General features: G+C 42.5%; 1 protein-coding gene across 1 annotated transcript in view; it reads left to right on the top strand.

Moving 5' to 3' along the window:
- Window positions 1-14,228, top strand: part of TMEFF2 (transmembrane protein with EGF like and two follistatin like domains 2) — a 169,885-nt gene extending 155,657 nt beyond the window's left edge. Inside the window, exons 8-10 of the mRNA XM_065413642.1 lie at window positions 4,463-4,586; window positions 7,563-7,721; window positions 14,132-14,228. Of these exons, the coding sequence (XP_065269714.1) occupies window positions 4,463-4,586; window positions 7,563-7,721; window positions 14,132-14,228 (380 nt within the window). The remainder of the gene's footprint in view (window positions 1-4,462; window positions 4,587-7,562; window positions 7,722-14,131) is intronic.
- Window positions 14,229-14,952: the final 724 nt, after the last annotated feature.

Below are 14,952 nucleotides of genomic sequence, written 5' to 3'. Positions count from 1 at the left end.
CTCAATAACTAACTGCTTTAGAGAAGACTCTAATCAACAAGAGGGACTGTAAATGATTCATTTCTAAATTTCATGGTTTCCTCCTATCTGGATTAAAAGATAAAGCATTATATGGAGCATTCGTAAATCCTGGACTATTCTATTTCTGATCCAGTCAAACATTCTCCATCACAGTATTACATTTATGGATTTACAAATTATTGGGCATAGGTTATATTTTGCAGTGTGCTAGGGGCTAGATGCACGATGTACTGTTTTTCACACAAGACATGACCAAACGAGGAGGGAAAAATCATTCCTTCTCCTATATGAAAGCTGATTGCCATCCCCTGTGCCCTGAAACCATGGAGAACTCTCCACAAGTTCAGGGATATACCTTTATCCACTTCCACCCCGGCCAGCACTGTTATATTTTCCCCAAAGGTAATGCGGGCTAAATTCCTCTTGGCAGTGTGAAGTCCTGCTTCAAAGGAGGTATCTTACTGGTGGGGGAAGTCCTGGCATGGTAGTGCTGCCCACAAATCAGAGAGAAGCAGGGATCCTTGTGTTAGTAAGCTAGCCTGGGGCACAGGGCCACCCACAGACAATTCTAAGCCATCTGCAAATTCCCCAATATCCACAAGGCTTGGAGGAAAAAAATGCTGCTCTCTGCCTTTTTTTTTTTTTTTTTTTTTTTTTTTTTGCAAGGACACAAACCTCATTCCATAGCCTTGTTAGCAATGACTGAATCTCCAAATATAAACAATGGATATTAGCAATGGACACAGCTGGCCAGAGCTGAAAATGCTTCAACCTCAAGTTTAGACAGGACCCAACCATGTCCAGCACCGCAACAGCTGACATGTCTTTCTACTAACAGGTGTATTTCTTACTGTAGCCAGGCTCAGGAGGGAACCTTGGGGAGTTTTTCTCCCATGAGGCCCACTGTGGCTGTTTTCCCTCAGAAGGGAGCAGTCTGGTCCATGCAAAGGAACTATGCATCATTATACCTAGTATCCCACAGTGTTTCACTACCAGCAGCCCTTCCGCAGGTCAGGCAGCTACATCACGATGAAGGGCTCCGTTAAGGGCCTAGATAGATGGGCTTGTATTAAAATATGTCTGTATGTCGTGGTGAACAGTGGCTAACAAAAAATGGAACAATAATGTAGCAGCTGCTCCCCATTGTAGGCTCACACAGGAACTGCCCATAACCTACACAGCCAGGTAGGCTAATGCTGCTTATGTCAGTGTTAGATACCTCGCCATGGTTCTTATCACCCTGGTCAGGAGTATGGTAGCACAGCAACAAGTAAACTGTACTGCTGGGCAGAGAAGAGCCTTGGAAAGATGTTGACACTGCAGGTACTCTGCACTGATACCACAACTATTGCAAGTTTGTACCAGACCTGCAGGCTTCATGTCTCTAGCCCTTCTTCCACTTCTGCAAATTCCGTGCTCAAGCAGGAGAAAGAAGGGCTATTTCTGCATCCTCAGCCTGGTGCACCATTTTTCACCCCCCCTTCCTATGGCTTTTCCTGCAGAAGGGGAGAATTTAGCCCTATATTCTGACATGTCCTTACAAAATCCTAAATATGAAAGAGGGCTTTGCATGTTCTAGCAATATCTATCTATAGTTTGGTCGCTCCTCGAGGTTTTCCGGGATTGTGGTTTGCTTTTATCTCTTTTAAGATAAGGAAGAATACTCAACTTTATTAGTGCAAGTTGTGAAGATAGCAGAATTCTCTTTGGACAGTAGTGATGAGGTGATGAGAAAAAATGCATTATGAAAAATTGAATCTTGGATCTGCTATACCTGTTTTTCCCAAAGGCAAGATAATACTTAAGCATACCTAATGCTAACTTGGCTGAGCTACAGAGCTGAACATAAATTATCATTGTTTTATTAAATCCAAGGAAAATGCAAATCTTTTGTTATTGCTTAAATTTATTTCTGTCGGTGTCAGATATCTATCATAAGATATATCCCTCCATTATTCGCTTGGTTTTTCTGGATAGCATTATTATTGTTGTTAAAATATATTTTAAAATATTTCTAGCATACTCTAATATTATTATCATAGATGAAAATGCACAACAATGTAAAATTTAAAAAAAAATCAGCCTTAAGTGTTTCGTTAGGGCCAGAATGAGCACAGTCTCTGTCCGAAGTACAAACACTTAGAGCTAGGCAGGAAATGGGTTTCCCATCCTGTGAATTTTTTTGAGATTTTGATATTTTTTTCCCATCCCAAATCAGAACAAAAAGTCAAAAATCTTGAAGATTTTTGTGAACCAAAAGCCTGAGAAAAAATTTGGATTGGGTCAGTCAAAACATGTTGTTTTGATAATTTCAAGATATTTCATTTCAATTTTGACCTCATTTCTTTCTTTTTTTTTACCAAAAGTTAAATTTGGAAATAAAAATTTACTTCAAACTGAAAAAAAATGGAACTTTTTTGTTTCAGAAACATCAGAATGTCCCATTTTGACAAGTACTAAATTGGATGTTTAAACAATTAAAACTTTTTTTTTTCAAAACGGGAAATTTATTGAGAATGAGCCTTTCCTGCAAACGGTTTCACTTTTGACAACTCAGCGTTTTCTGACTAAAAAGCATTTCATCGAAAAATTCCCAGCCAGCTCTCTAAAAGAGAGTCCACCACTTTGCATTTTTTAGTCTGCTGATCCCAGTGCACCCGGCCTGCTGTGTAAACCTGGGCAACTGGGGATTGGGCTGTGTCTTTTCCATGCCCCTTTCGTCTGATTCCTCCCTTCCCCTCCTAGCCTTTTGGGGTACGTTTACACTGCAATAAACGACCCACGGCAACAAGTCTCCGGGCCTGGGTCAACTGATTTGGGCTCATGGGATTCATGCCACAGGTTAAAAATAGCAGTGTAGGGGTTTGGGCGTAGGCTGGGGAAACCTGGCGAGGGCGGTGGTTACACTGTAGCACAAGCCCAGGTCAGTTGAGCCCAGCTCTGAGACTCGCCGACAGGTGGGAGGTAGTTGTAGTGTAGACATACCACTTGGTATGACCTTGGGCTCCATCATGTGTAGATCCTGCCTTTGTGTCTGGCCTTGCATAGGGGGGCATTGAGGGAGAATGTTCTCTCTCTCTCTCTCTCTCTCTCCACACCCATGCCAGGGCCAGATAATCTGCCATTCAACATATTAAAAAAAAAAGTACAGATATAAGTCTATGAAGTATGCGTCGAAATCCCTAAGCCAGATAGGACAGCTTTGAATGTATTTATCAAGTGTAGTTAACAGCTGATGTTCTACCAAATGAGAGTGAGTATATTGCAGATGGTGCTTAGGCATTTAAACACATTATGTAAATGTTAAACATAGACCCATTTCAACCTAAATTCATATTTGGAGCTCTCAATTTACTGGCAACATTGGGGTAAATATTTTCTTTGATTCATATGTTCAGTGCCCATCTAATGCTTGTGGAAATATACCTGTGCACATTGCAGGAGACTATATAATAATGTTGTATGTCTCATCCAAGGATCTCAAAGTACTTTATGAGTATTAAACAATTTATCCTCCCAAGCCCACTACAGAAGAAGGGATCCCATTTTACATCTGTGGAATCTGAAGCACAGAGTTGTTAAGCAACATGCCCAGTGTCGCACAGAAAGTCTGTGACAGAACTGAGAATAAAAACCAGGATTTTTAAGTCCTAGTCCTGTGCTTTAGCCACAAAACCATCCTTCATCTCACTCAGTGTATTCCACTGAGCATAGAATCACAGGATTAGAAGGGACTGCAAGGGTCATCTAGTCTAACTCCCTGTCAAGATGCAGGATTTGTTGTGTCTAACTGTCCATCCAGCCTCCTTTTGAAAATCTCCAGTGAAGGAGCTTTCACAACCTCCTTAAGCCGTCTGTTCCATTGTCCTACTGTTCTTACAGTTAGGAAGTTTTTCCTGAGATTTAGTCCAAATCTGCCATGCTGTCATTTAAACTCATTCCCTTTTGTCCTGCCCTCTGTGGCAAGAGAGAACAATTTTTCACCATCTCTTTTATGGCAGCCTTTCAAATATATCAGTGTCCAGATTCTTCCTAGCCTCGCATGATTCTGAGGAGAGAGGATTTAAAGGATAACAGATATTATTGGACATTTTTCATGGAATATTTTGTGATCAATTTTTTTAAAAAACAGTAAAATTAGGTTTTCTGGCAAAACAGCGCAAAAACCTAAAGGGAATTAGATAAGCAAAAGAATCGCAAAATAGCTTACAAAACTCTGCATCTATGCTAGGTGATTCCTCTCTAATATTATTCCTATTTAAGTATAGATTGCAAGATCATTTCAGTATTTCTCTTTCTTTTACAACTAAATAGGAGTCGTTCACATCTTGCTCTTTTGAATTTTTCCTATATTGTATCTTGAGCACTTAATGCCATGTTTCTTCTCACTTCCCCTTACCACATGCTTCCATGTTGATGTTCTTTTCACCTGTGTTCACAGAGAATGCAAATAAACTGGAAGAAAGTGCCAGAGGGATCTATATTCCTTGTCCAGATCACTACAATGGCTTCTGCATGCATGGGAAGTGCGAGCACCCTACTAATATGTTGGAACCATCTTGCAGGTAACACTTTTCTTCCAGAGCAGGTGGTGATAAGCTGAAGATGTAGAGTTGCTAATATGTGTAATCAAGATGAGGGGGGGAAATAATTATTACCAAAAACCCTTGTATGATGAAGCACTTTGGACCTAAATTATGCAGCAGAATTGCCCTGAATTATGCCGCAATGTCAATCGATTATAAAAACATGAAATAACCTTAAGACATATTTAAATATTTTTTTAAATGCACCACAAAGTGCAAGAGTAGCCAATGGGTGCTTTTCCTTGAGTTGTAGCACTGAAATCTAGTATTCCCTGATATTTTCACAATGAGCAAACCTTAAAAAGTGAAGAACTGTGTGAAAGACAACTTCTTACAGCTTTGTATGCAAGGTGACTTAGAAAGAGGTTTGGGCAGGGAGGAGGAGTGGTGGTTGAAGCATCTCCCAGGCTTGCCTTTAGCAGTGAAAGGTTCATTGAGGTGATTAGGATTTCACTTCAGCAGTTCTTGCTCCCACCATATTCACTTGGAGGAAGTATGGAGATGAAGTGCGCATTTGCTGCAGCTGTTGTTTTGAGGCATACAAGACGGAGATTGGAGATCAGGCAGTTCCTTGGAAGCTCTGCATGGAGGGTACCTGCTCCTGCAAATCTCCCCTAGATCCTGTGGTCCATTTTGCCCTTGGCTGCCCCGGCTTCTCCATTCTTCCACCCAGCCACACATTATCCTCTCCTGGTTCCAAGGGTTAGAGGTGGGGGCATGTAGAGGCTGTTGCATGTCTCCCCTTACTTTAGCCTGGAGCACAAAGCTCAGTGAGCACCACCACCATCTCTAGGACAAGGTCCAGGCAAACTCTCCAAGTCTCTTAGAGTTGCTAGTGCCATTGACCTGAAAGATTTCCCTTGTGATGCCTCCCCGTTCCACTGCCAGCAGCACCGGAGCCGGCCCAGGGGAACAACTAAACTCCCCTTTGTGGGAAATCAGACAGGGAAGAAGGTAGCAGGACGGGGAAACAGCGAGGAGAGAAGCAGACTTTGTGTGGCAGTGGGCAGAATAAACAGGGATTTTAGTGGCAATTGGACAAATAGGTAAATTATGTGTTCATTTGCAGGGCCTTCAGTGGGTAATCTGCGTCTGAGTCCAGCGCCAGATGGCCTGTACCTCAGCAAGGGAAAAGTATCAAAAGTGGGTTATTTTTGGCATTCTCATCCCAAAGCACAGGGAGTTCTAGCATCAGAGGGGATTTGGGGATCTCCAGGAAGCGTCTCAGCTCCATCTCCTCCCACTGAGGTCAATGAGAGTTGAGGGCACTTGGACCCAGTCAGGAGGCACACCACATCTGTCAGGATTTGGCCCTATAGCCCCCTATGACAAGTTTATCCCTAAGACTTTGTTGCACATTAGCAAATAAAACATTCTGGCCTGAATCCTGTGCCACGCTGTGACCACTTTGCATTGCTATGGCACAAAGAAGACCTAGACCCAGCAGGCCTGACCCCCAAGGATCTCGCCTGCATAGGGATGTCCTAGGACAAGAGCCACCAGAATTGCTCCTCCCACCTCTCTTATTACCATAGGGGAGTGTTGCTGTAAGAAAGAGCATGGTTGAGGCTAGGGTGCCCAGATGTCCCAATTTTATAGGGACAGTCCTAATTTTGGGGTCTTTTTCTTATATATGCTCCTATTACCCCCACCCCCACCCCATCCCGATTTTTCACACTTGCTGTCTGGTCACCCTAGTTGAGGCTCCCCTGAACCCCAGTGATCCCCGGCTGCCCCACAGCTCCTTGGCAGCATCAGCAGCTGGTGCAGGTGACAGCTGCATTCAGGAAGCTCTGACCTGTGCCTGGGGACCACCCTGGTGCAGAGCAGTGCCAAGATTGGGGTAGCATAAAGGCCAGTATTTAGATCTGAAACCAGATAAATGCAGCTTGGACATAAGGCACACATTGTTAGTAGTGCGGGTGATTAGCATTGGAATGAGCTACCAAGGGAAGTGGCAGATTCTCCATCTCTCGTGGTCTTCAGATCCAGACTGAAGGCCTTTCTGGAAGATATGCTTTAGCCAAACACAAGTTATTGGGCTCAGTCCAGGGGTAACAGGGTGAAGTGTAATGGCCTGTGATATACAGATAGCCTAATGGTCGGTCCCTTGTGTCCATAAACCCTATGAATCTATTGGCTATTCCCTCTGTGGAGAAGGGATCTAGGAGCCAAGGAGACTGCTGCGGCCTTGGGGCTAGGGTGACAATAGCAGCTGTAAAGCATGAACTTGGTGGTGCAGTGAGTGCCTGTTTTCCCCTCCCCCGGCTCCTGACGAACAGGCCTGGTGCATGGTCCAAACATTCGGGCACTGTGGGGTGTGTAGGATTTTGCCTTGTATGGGAAGTATGGGAAAAACAATAGCCAAAGAGTAAAAGAAACTATCCTAGAGGCAACCCAGTGTCATCAAAACCAAATCTTTTCCCAGACAAACATGTCGGCGTAAGTTGATGAAAAATGTTAATTAAACCAATGCATGGCTTACCTGTGAATCCAAGGAAAAAGCAATTATCCCTGCACAGCCCTCAGCTTTTCAGGACTGTCATTTATTTCTCCTAACCTTTGTCTATCTTGTAGACTGGAAGCTCTTTGGGGCAGGGACTGTCCCTTACTGTGTGTGTGCTTAGCACAATAGGGTCCCGATCTAGGGTGGGGTCTCTAGGTACTCCCCTAATCCAAATAGTCACCACATTTAAGACATCCAAGTATCTATGTATCTCATTATCCTAGCCACTTAGTGTTTGTGAGATAAAAGCAGTCCTTGCGTAACCTGGAAGTATAATCTACATACCTTTTTAAAAAAAAAAAAAAAAAAAAAAGCCCACACAGTGTCTGCCAAGCAGTACTTTCATACACAGAGCCTCCCTCTCAAGTTCTAATCAGGGGCATAGTCTGTCCCTCTGCTAAAAGGCATGCAGGATGTCTAAGTAACAGGATAAACATCTTTCATTGCAGGTGTGATGCAGGCTACACTGGACAACACTGTGAAAAAAAGGACTACAGCGTTTTATATGTGGTTCCCGGGCCAGTACGATTTCAGTATGTCTTAATAGCAGCTGTGATTGGAACCATCCAGATTGCTATCATCTGTGTTGTAGTCCTCTGCATTACAAGGTCAGTATCTCTATGTTTCTGTGATAGAAGAAAAGGGACTTTGTTTATACCCACTTGATTCTCCAATTACACAGACTAGTACATTTGCACTCGGATAACAAATCCCACTTAATTCACTGAAGTAGGAGAAAGAATTGTTTGGTCCCAGTGCTCATTTATTTATCATGACTGTATTTTCAGTACCAATGTAATCAGACTTAGACCACACCAGCACATATAGCAAATGAAGTTTCACATTCTATATTCAGATGCTCGGATAAAATGTTGTTCATATAAATAAAGGGAATATAAATGAGGCAACTGGATCAACAGTTACTAAAATAAATCTAGTTCTACCTGTGTATGTATTTCTAAAGAGCCCATCACTGTAGCTCCAATCCAGCAGAGCACTTAAGCACATGCATAACTTTAAGCCAACTGAAATTATTTTAATAAAGGGGACAGCACACGTGCTTAAAGTTACGCATGTGCTTCGGTGTTTTGCTGGATGGGGACCTAGATAAATATCCAGGTGTAATGTTGCATTTTTGTAAATAAAGAAGAAGCACTTATTAGCATGGAGACTGTGGCCTCAAGGTAGTTCAGAATTAAAGTGCGAAGTGTCATTATTCTTCTCATGCCCACAAGTGCTACTGTACGTCCTCACTGACCCAGTTTCATTGTTTCTGGAAGAGTTCAGAGTGAGCCCTGGCCACTGAGTTTCTCCAGGCTTTTGTCAGAAATCACAAGGTGAAACTCATTCAGCCCTCGTACAGCTCCACCGATAAATCAGATTGAAAAGGAATTTACTTCTAAACAAAAGACAGGAAAATAAAACACAAGTATCATACCTCAATAGAAAATAAAAGCTCGAATATATCTCCGTATCAGTGTTGCACTGTCTGGTTAGAGGACAAGTGCAGCATTTGCTCCTGGAAAAGACAAAAAATGATTAATAAATCCTCCCCTGGCCTAAATGCGTAAAGCAAAATCATCTGCTGAAGCTTTGAGCTGCTTTCTGGCCAAGCTGAGTCCATCAAGTCTACTACCCTTAACAGTAGATGCCAGAAGAGGCAATGGATTATATTAAAGTGGGTTACAGGGAACATGGAGATAATTCATACCAAAAAAAAGTGTACGTAAAAAAGGAGATGGAAAAATAACTGATAAATGGGAAAATGCACCATATCATTTTCTTTTAGTGACTCTATTTTTTTCACCTTCAGGCAACCTAGCGAGGTAGAGCATGTGAGCCGAGGAAAAGATATGAATCCTTCCTACTTAACAGATTTAGATAAGGATCTATGGTACTGCAATCTAGATAACATATCCCACTGATATTTTTTAAATGTGTTAGCACTTCCCCACATGTTAATTTATAATTTTTGACCTTTTTCTATAATGCATGTGATTATTGCAAAACAGCCTCCAAACCTCACTTAGCAATTTGGGCTACATTTCAGATTCAGAGACCTAAGTGCCCTAAGAAAGGTACATGCAGTTTGCAACTTCCAAGTGTTCTGGTTGCAAATGCACATACGACTGTATGATTTGCACAGGTATGGTTTAGTGAACATGAGTGTATTGGGTCGAACTCCAGGACATTCCAATGCATGAACTCTTCAAAGTAGGAAACACAATAAAAATATGCCTAAAAATCCTTATATGAGAGAAGAAGTCAAACGTGAACCCGTTTAGACTGTCTTACGGCCAAATTCTCGGCTGGTGACTGATTAAGTTTCATCAGTTTGCACAAGCACGGAATTTGGATCTCCGCATCTAAAACTTGAACATGTGTGCCATTAGCCAATATTATTATTGCTAATCATTTATTTGTTACTATTATTAAAATCATGCATGTAGCACTGCAAATGCCTGTGGGGCTTTCCAAAGCTGAGCATTTCTGAGTGGCGCCCAGAGCCTCCAGCTCCCACTGACATTAGGAATCACAGTAGTGCTCAGAGTTGTTCAGGACTGAGCCCATAGTGAGACACTGTCTCCGCACCAAAGCCCTTCCGGCTTGACAGACAAGACAAGACAAAGACAGAACAGTGTAGATGAAGGAGGACTTGGAAATATAAGGTTATGCTCAGCATTGTCCTGTCTCTCAGCACTTTTCTTTACTGCTTTGTATTACTTAGTTATGGCAGTTTATTTGTGCAAATAACTTGATTAAAAATGAATGGATTGTGTGCTTTGCCTGCTAGGATTACACGATCACTGACTCAAGCCATCCTGTGAGCCTCAGCTGGCTAGAAGACAGGAGGCCTGTGTCCTAGTTCCTAATTTACATTATTTTAACGGGTATGTTCATAAATAAACCTGGATCTCACACTGAGCACATCACAAAGCTCGGTTTACTTCAGGTGGCTGAAGGAGTCAAGGACCAAGTGGCTCAACTTCAGCTCATCACTGAGTCTATAGAACCAGACTCTGTTCCGAACACAGCCAAGGACACTTCATCTGAGCCGGCCACAGGTAGCAGACACTTAGATCCCATATTGTACCATGTTTTACTAATTTTAGCAATTGGAGTAGTGGTACCTCTAGTTCCTTGGTACTGGTCACCTTTCTTAAAATAACTTTGTTCCCATTAGCTGGTAGTCATCTGGAGTAGAGGTTTTGCTTTGCATTATAGACTCACAACGTGTATATGTTTTCATTCAAGGAATTTGTTTAATAAAAGTAAGCCTAAGTTTCAAGTCAGTCCACTTGGCTTTGGACCCCATGACCACACAGTCATTATGTGAGTTCATTGTGGAGCAACCCTTCTGGATCCCACTGCTTCCAGCTGGGCCATCGCTTCCATCTCATAGTCTGAATCCACTCTTGTGCTGAGAGATGGGTTTGGATCCACTGAGCGAAGGTCTTTTGTCCAATGCTAGCACCCCACCACTGCCACTCATCTGATCATCTGGCTGCCAACCCTCACAGAATCAATCCCTTTTCTCCCAGCCCAAATGCACCTGTAGGCTATTTCTTTATTTTTAGAACTACTCAGAACCTCCGATTCCTCCCTTTCCTTGCTTCTGTCTCAGGTGCTGTTCCATATATTTGGTGGCTGCACAGACCAAACCTGCATCTCTGGATTGCCCCTGGAAATATTCCAACTCTACCTAGTTACTTGTTAGTGACAGTATAAGGACCCAATTTTCAAATATGGAGGCCTGAAGGCACATAAATCTATATTTAGCCACCTAAAGACCTGTTCAGCGCTTAGGTTTAAAAACAGGACCCTAATTTTTCTTTTCTTTTCTTTTCTTTTCTTTTCTTTTCTTTTCTTTTCTTTTCTTTTCTAAAGAAATTCTGAAATCTCTGCACCCACTCACCCTGTTTAAGGATTTAGGAGTGTTTCTATTTCCAGTTGTCTTTTTGCAGCTCACTATTTTTCTACTAATGCCCAAAATAAAAAGTGAATATATGTTTTAAGAGGATATTTTAACAAGGCGCTGGTCACCCCCGCACAGTCATCTAGGATCCTGTCATCCAGAGAATCGATGCTTTCTCACACTTGTCTCTCAGCTAATAGCACTCTTTCAGCTCTAATTGTTAACTCACATTTTGGCTTTAGACTTGGTTATGGAGGTTATGCTAGTTTGTTTGGGGTTTGTTTTTGGTTTTTTGGTTAACGATCTCCACTTTTGTAGAGTGGAATGGCCAGTGGTCAAAGGTCTAATGTCCATATTCATTTTTTCTGATTGGTCAAGCATCCTTGATACCCCTGACCATGAAATTTTATTGATTCACTTGCAGATTCTAGGTGCACTGTGATTTAGTGGTTCCGTTCTTTCTTGCTTGAGAGATTCCAGAGATCATTCTTGTGGAATACTGCAAGGTCCTATTTTGCCACCTCTCTTGTTCAGTGTGCACAAGAGGCTACTCTGGGCTATGAGGTGGTCAGTGAGCAGATGACATGTAGCTCTGTGAATCAGTCCTAGGTTTGCTAACAATGGTGCCCTAGTTCATACAAAAGGTTTGCCAAGCTTCTCGTGAACATGCAGCAAAGTCTGAGTTTGTAATGAAATCACAGTCCAGGCAAAGTCTGCATGGGTTTCATAATGAAAGATTTGCCCTGTCCTTCTGAGAACCCCGGGAATATCGACTTATATTTCCAGTTATGTGGATAGCAGCCCGCCTTCCCTCTGTGAAAAGAACGGGGCGAAATTATGAGCATGATCATGCAGCCCTTATAACAAGAGCAGTCCCATTTAAAAGTGAGAGCAGTCAGGGCCGCAGCTTCAGCTGGCCTAAAGCCATTGACCTCTGCGGAGCTCACCAATTGACCCCAGCTGAGGATCTGGCCCACATGGTATCAAACATTTATATCATCCTATTTTATACTTTTGGAAACTATTTAAAAATCCCTCTGCCAGTGCTGTTTTGTCCACAGAGATGTAGCCTTTCACTGGCAGTGCCACAGTTGGACATCAATTCTGTTCAATTAGAAGAAAAAAAAAATCCTTCATACACAGCAACAAATGCTGCTTGATTTTCAGCTGGTACCAACATTTTATTGGGTTCTATTTTACTTCTAGAGCTGCGTTGGCTACAGAGATAAAGGCAAACATTCTAACCTGTCACTGTGACAAGGATATACAATACAGTTGGACTTTTCCATCTCAGTAGGGTCTCTTGATATTTTAGGTGCTTCTCTCTGTTAAGCCACTTAACGAGTGGCTTATAATGTAGAAGAAATTGCAAGTACTGTTGGAGAAATGCTAGTTGCATTTAGCGTGCAGAAAGTGGATGAACCCAGGGTTCTAGAGGGAAACTCTCTCTCTCTCTGTTTCTCTCTCTCTCTCTCTCTCTCCCTGCTCACCCTGTTTAAGGATTTAGGAGTGTTTCTATTTCCAGTTGTCTTTTTGCAGTTCACTATTTTTCTACTAATACCCAACATAAAAAGGGAATATAAGTTTTAAGAGGATATTTTAACAAGGCGCTGGTCACCCCCCTTGCCTGATGTTTCCATTGTAACTCCCCACTCTGCTACTTATAACTATTGGAAATCTTCACTCTTGGGACTGAAATTTCCTATGCTTGATCTCGAGTGAGACTGGGAATATTTTATAATCTTCTGTTTAGTGAAAAATTCTTTAGAAGAGCCCTTCCAGCAAAAACAGCGTGTTGTTAAAAGTTGAAATGTGGCATGAAAATAGCCCTCACTGAGTGTACAGCCTTATAATGGGGTAAAATGGTTTGGCTTTTGCCATTATCCAAATGAAAATACGATTCTGAGCATGTACAATGGAGTGTCTTTCTTGCCTAAGCTCCACAGTTATATGCAGCTAAGGAATGCTGTGTTGGGCAGGCATCCATAGCTAAGCTAGTTGCTCTCTAATGGTGTGAGCACCCATAATTTCCATGGAAACCAATAGCAGCTGTGGGGGTGCTTAGCACCTCTTAAAAAAAGCAAAATCAGGCCAGAGAATATATATTCCTCTGATCTGTCCAGGTCCACTTTCTAAATGTTTCAGGGATTTACAATGTCTAGTAAATGAATATGGGATCTTTCCTAGTCTAGCTCTTCCTACTGTTTCCTGAAAATAGTTATATTCATTAAGAAATAATATGTGACAGTTCAATTAAGGAATGTATTGTGTAGTACATGCTTATTACAAGGGGGCAGAGTTAAAGTTGTACTTGCAACCTTAACTTTGATATCACTTGTCTTATGAGTAAACCTACGATTATGTCACAGAAGTCACGGAATCCGTGACTTCAGCTGACCTCCATGACATTTTCTGCCCCCGGGTGGGGGCGCCCTGCAGCTGTCCAGCTGGGGGCGACAGGGCCTCCCCGCAGCTGCCCAGCCGCAGCAGACAGCAGGGGACTCCACAAAACTGGCCAGCTGCAGGGGACAGCGGGGAACTCCCCGGAGCTGCCCAGCCACGGTGGGTGGCGGGGGGACTCTCCGCAGCTGCCCAGCCACCCCAGGGGTGAGGGGACTCCGCAGATCCCATTCCCACAGTGGCAGGGGACCCCAGAGCTCCCACTGGCCACAGGGGTGGGGGACCCGGGAGCCCCAGCAGCAGTGGGTGCTGAACCCGCCTCCTCATTTTGTCAGGGATATTTTTAGTGAAAGTCAGGGACAGGTCACAGGCTTCCATGAATTTTTGTTTATTGCCTGCAACCGGTCCAGGACTTTTACTAAAAATATCCATGACAAAAACGTAGGCTTACTTATGAGTGCTTAACCGTGCAACCTTAGTTTTCTCTTAATTTAGTTTTTTGTATCGAGGCTGAAGTTTTTCACAGGAATCCAGAGAGCATTGCCCAATTGTTCTCTTTGCCACATTGTTTGGGAGGAAATCTAGTGACTGGGAGGAAGATCTGTTTCCTCTTCGGCTTCCCATCTTCACATTACCACCCAAGCCCTTTTGTTAAGCAAATGCCTCGCTATGATTTGTGTATTTTTCCCCCATTTCTTTCAGAAAATGTCCCAGGAGCAACAGAATCCACAGACAGAAGCAAAACACAGGGCACTACAGTTCAGACAACACAACAAGAGCATCGACCAGGTTAATTTAAAGAGTGCATGTTTCCACAATGGCAAATCTAACTGCAGAGAGCTTGGACTACAAAATACAGTATTATAGACAAAAGATTAAAACAAGATCTACACATGTTGCCTTGCATTTGTGGTAATCTACACCAATGAAAACATGTACTACAGCTATATTTGATTATGTATGGATATATTTGAAATAGTATACATTGTCTTGATGTTTTTCTGTAATGTAAATAAACTATTTATATCACACAATATAGTTTTTTCTTTTTCATGTATTTGTTATATATAATAAATACTCAGTGATGAGAAAAAAAATGGCCTTAAATTTGCTGTATCTTATAGCTGTGTATAATCTCGGGATATTATAAATGGACACCAACAAATATCTTTTCATATTCTAGTGGCACGGTATTAGCCTCTGCTGGACTCACTGGGTAGAGTTTTAAGTAAGTCCAATATCAAGGAAAATTATGATTATGGGAAAGATGAAGAATAGCTTACTCTATTCTGAGTAGGCATAATATATTTCAGATCCTGGAGTCAAATACATTTCATCAGCCTTATTCCCCTTTTCCATCCAGAAGTGAAAGTAAGCTGGTATGGTGTACTGGTAAGAAAGTGGCCGCCGGTACACAGCCGATGTTAGAGCGCTGCCGCGGCAGCACTTTAAGCACCGTACTGGCAGGGCCACTGACGGGGGGTGGGGAGGGGGCAAAAAGGGCAGCTGTCCCGGGGCCCGGC

This window comes from Emys orbicularis, chromosome 11, assembly GCF_028017835.1.
Source record: "Emys orbicularis isolate rEmyOrb1 chromosome 11, rEmyOrb1.hap1, whole genome shotgun sequence".
In the NCBI taxonomy this organism is placed as follows: Eukaryota; Metazoa; Chordata; order Testudines; family Emydidae; genus Emys; species Emys orbicularis.
Note: the sequence above shows the minus strand (reverse complement) of the source record. Positions and strands in the feature narration are given on the sequence as shown.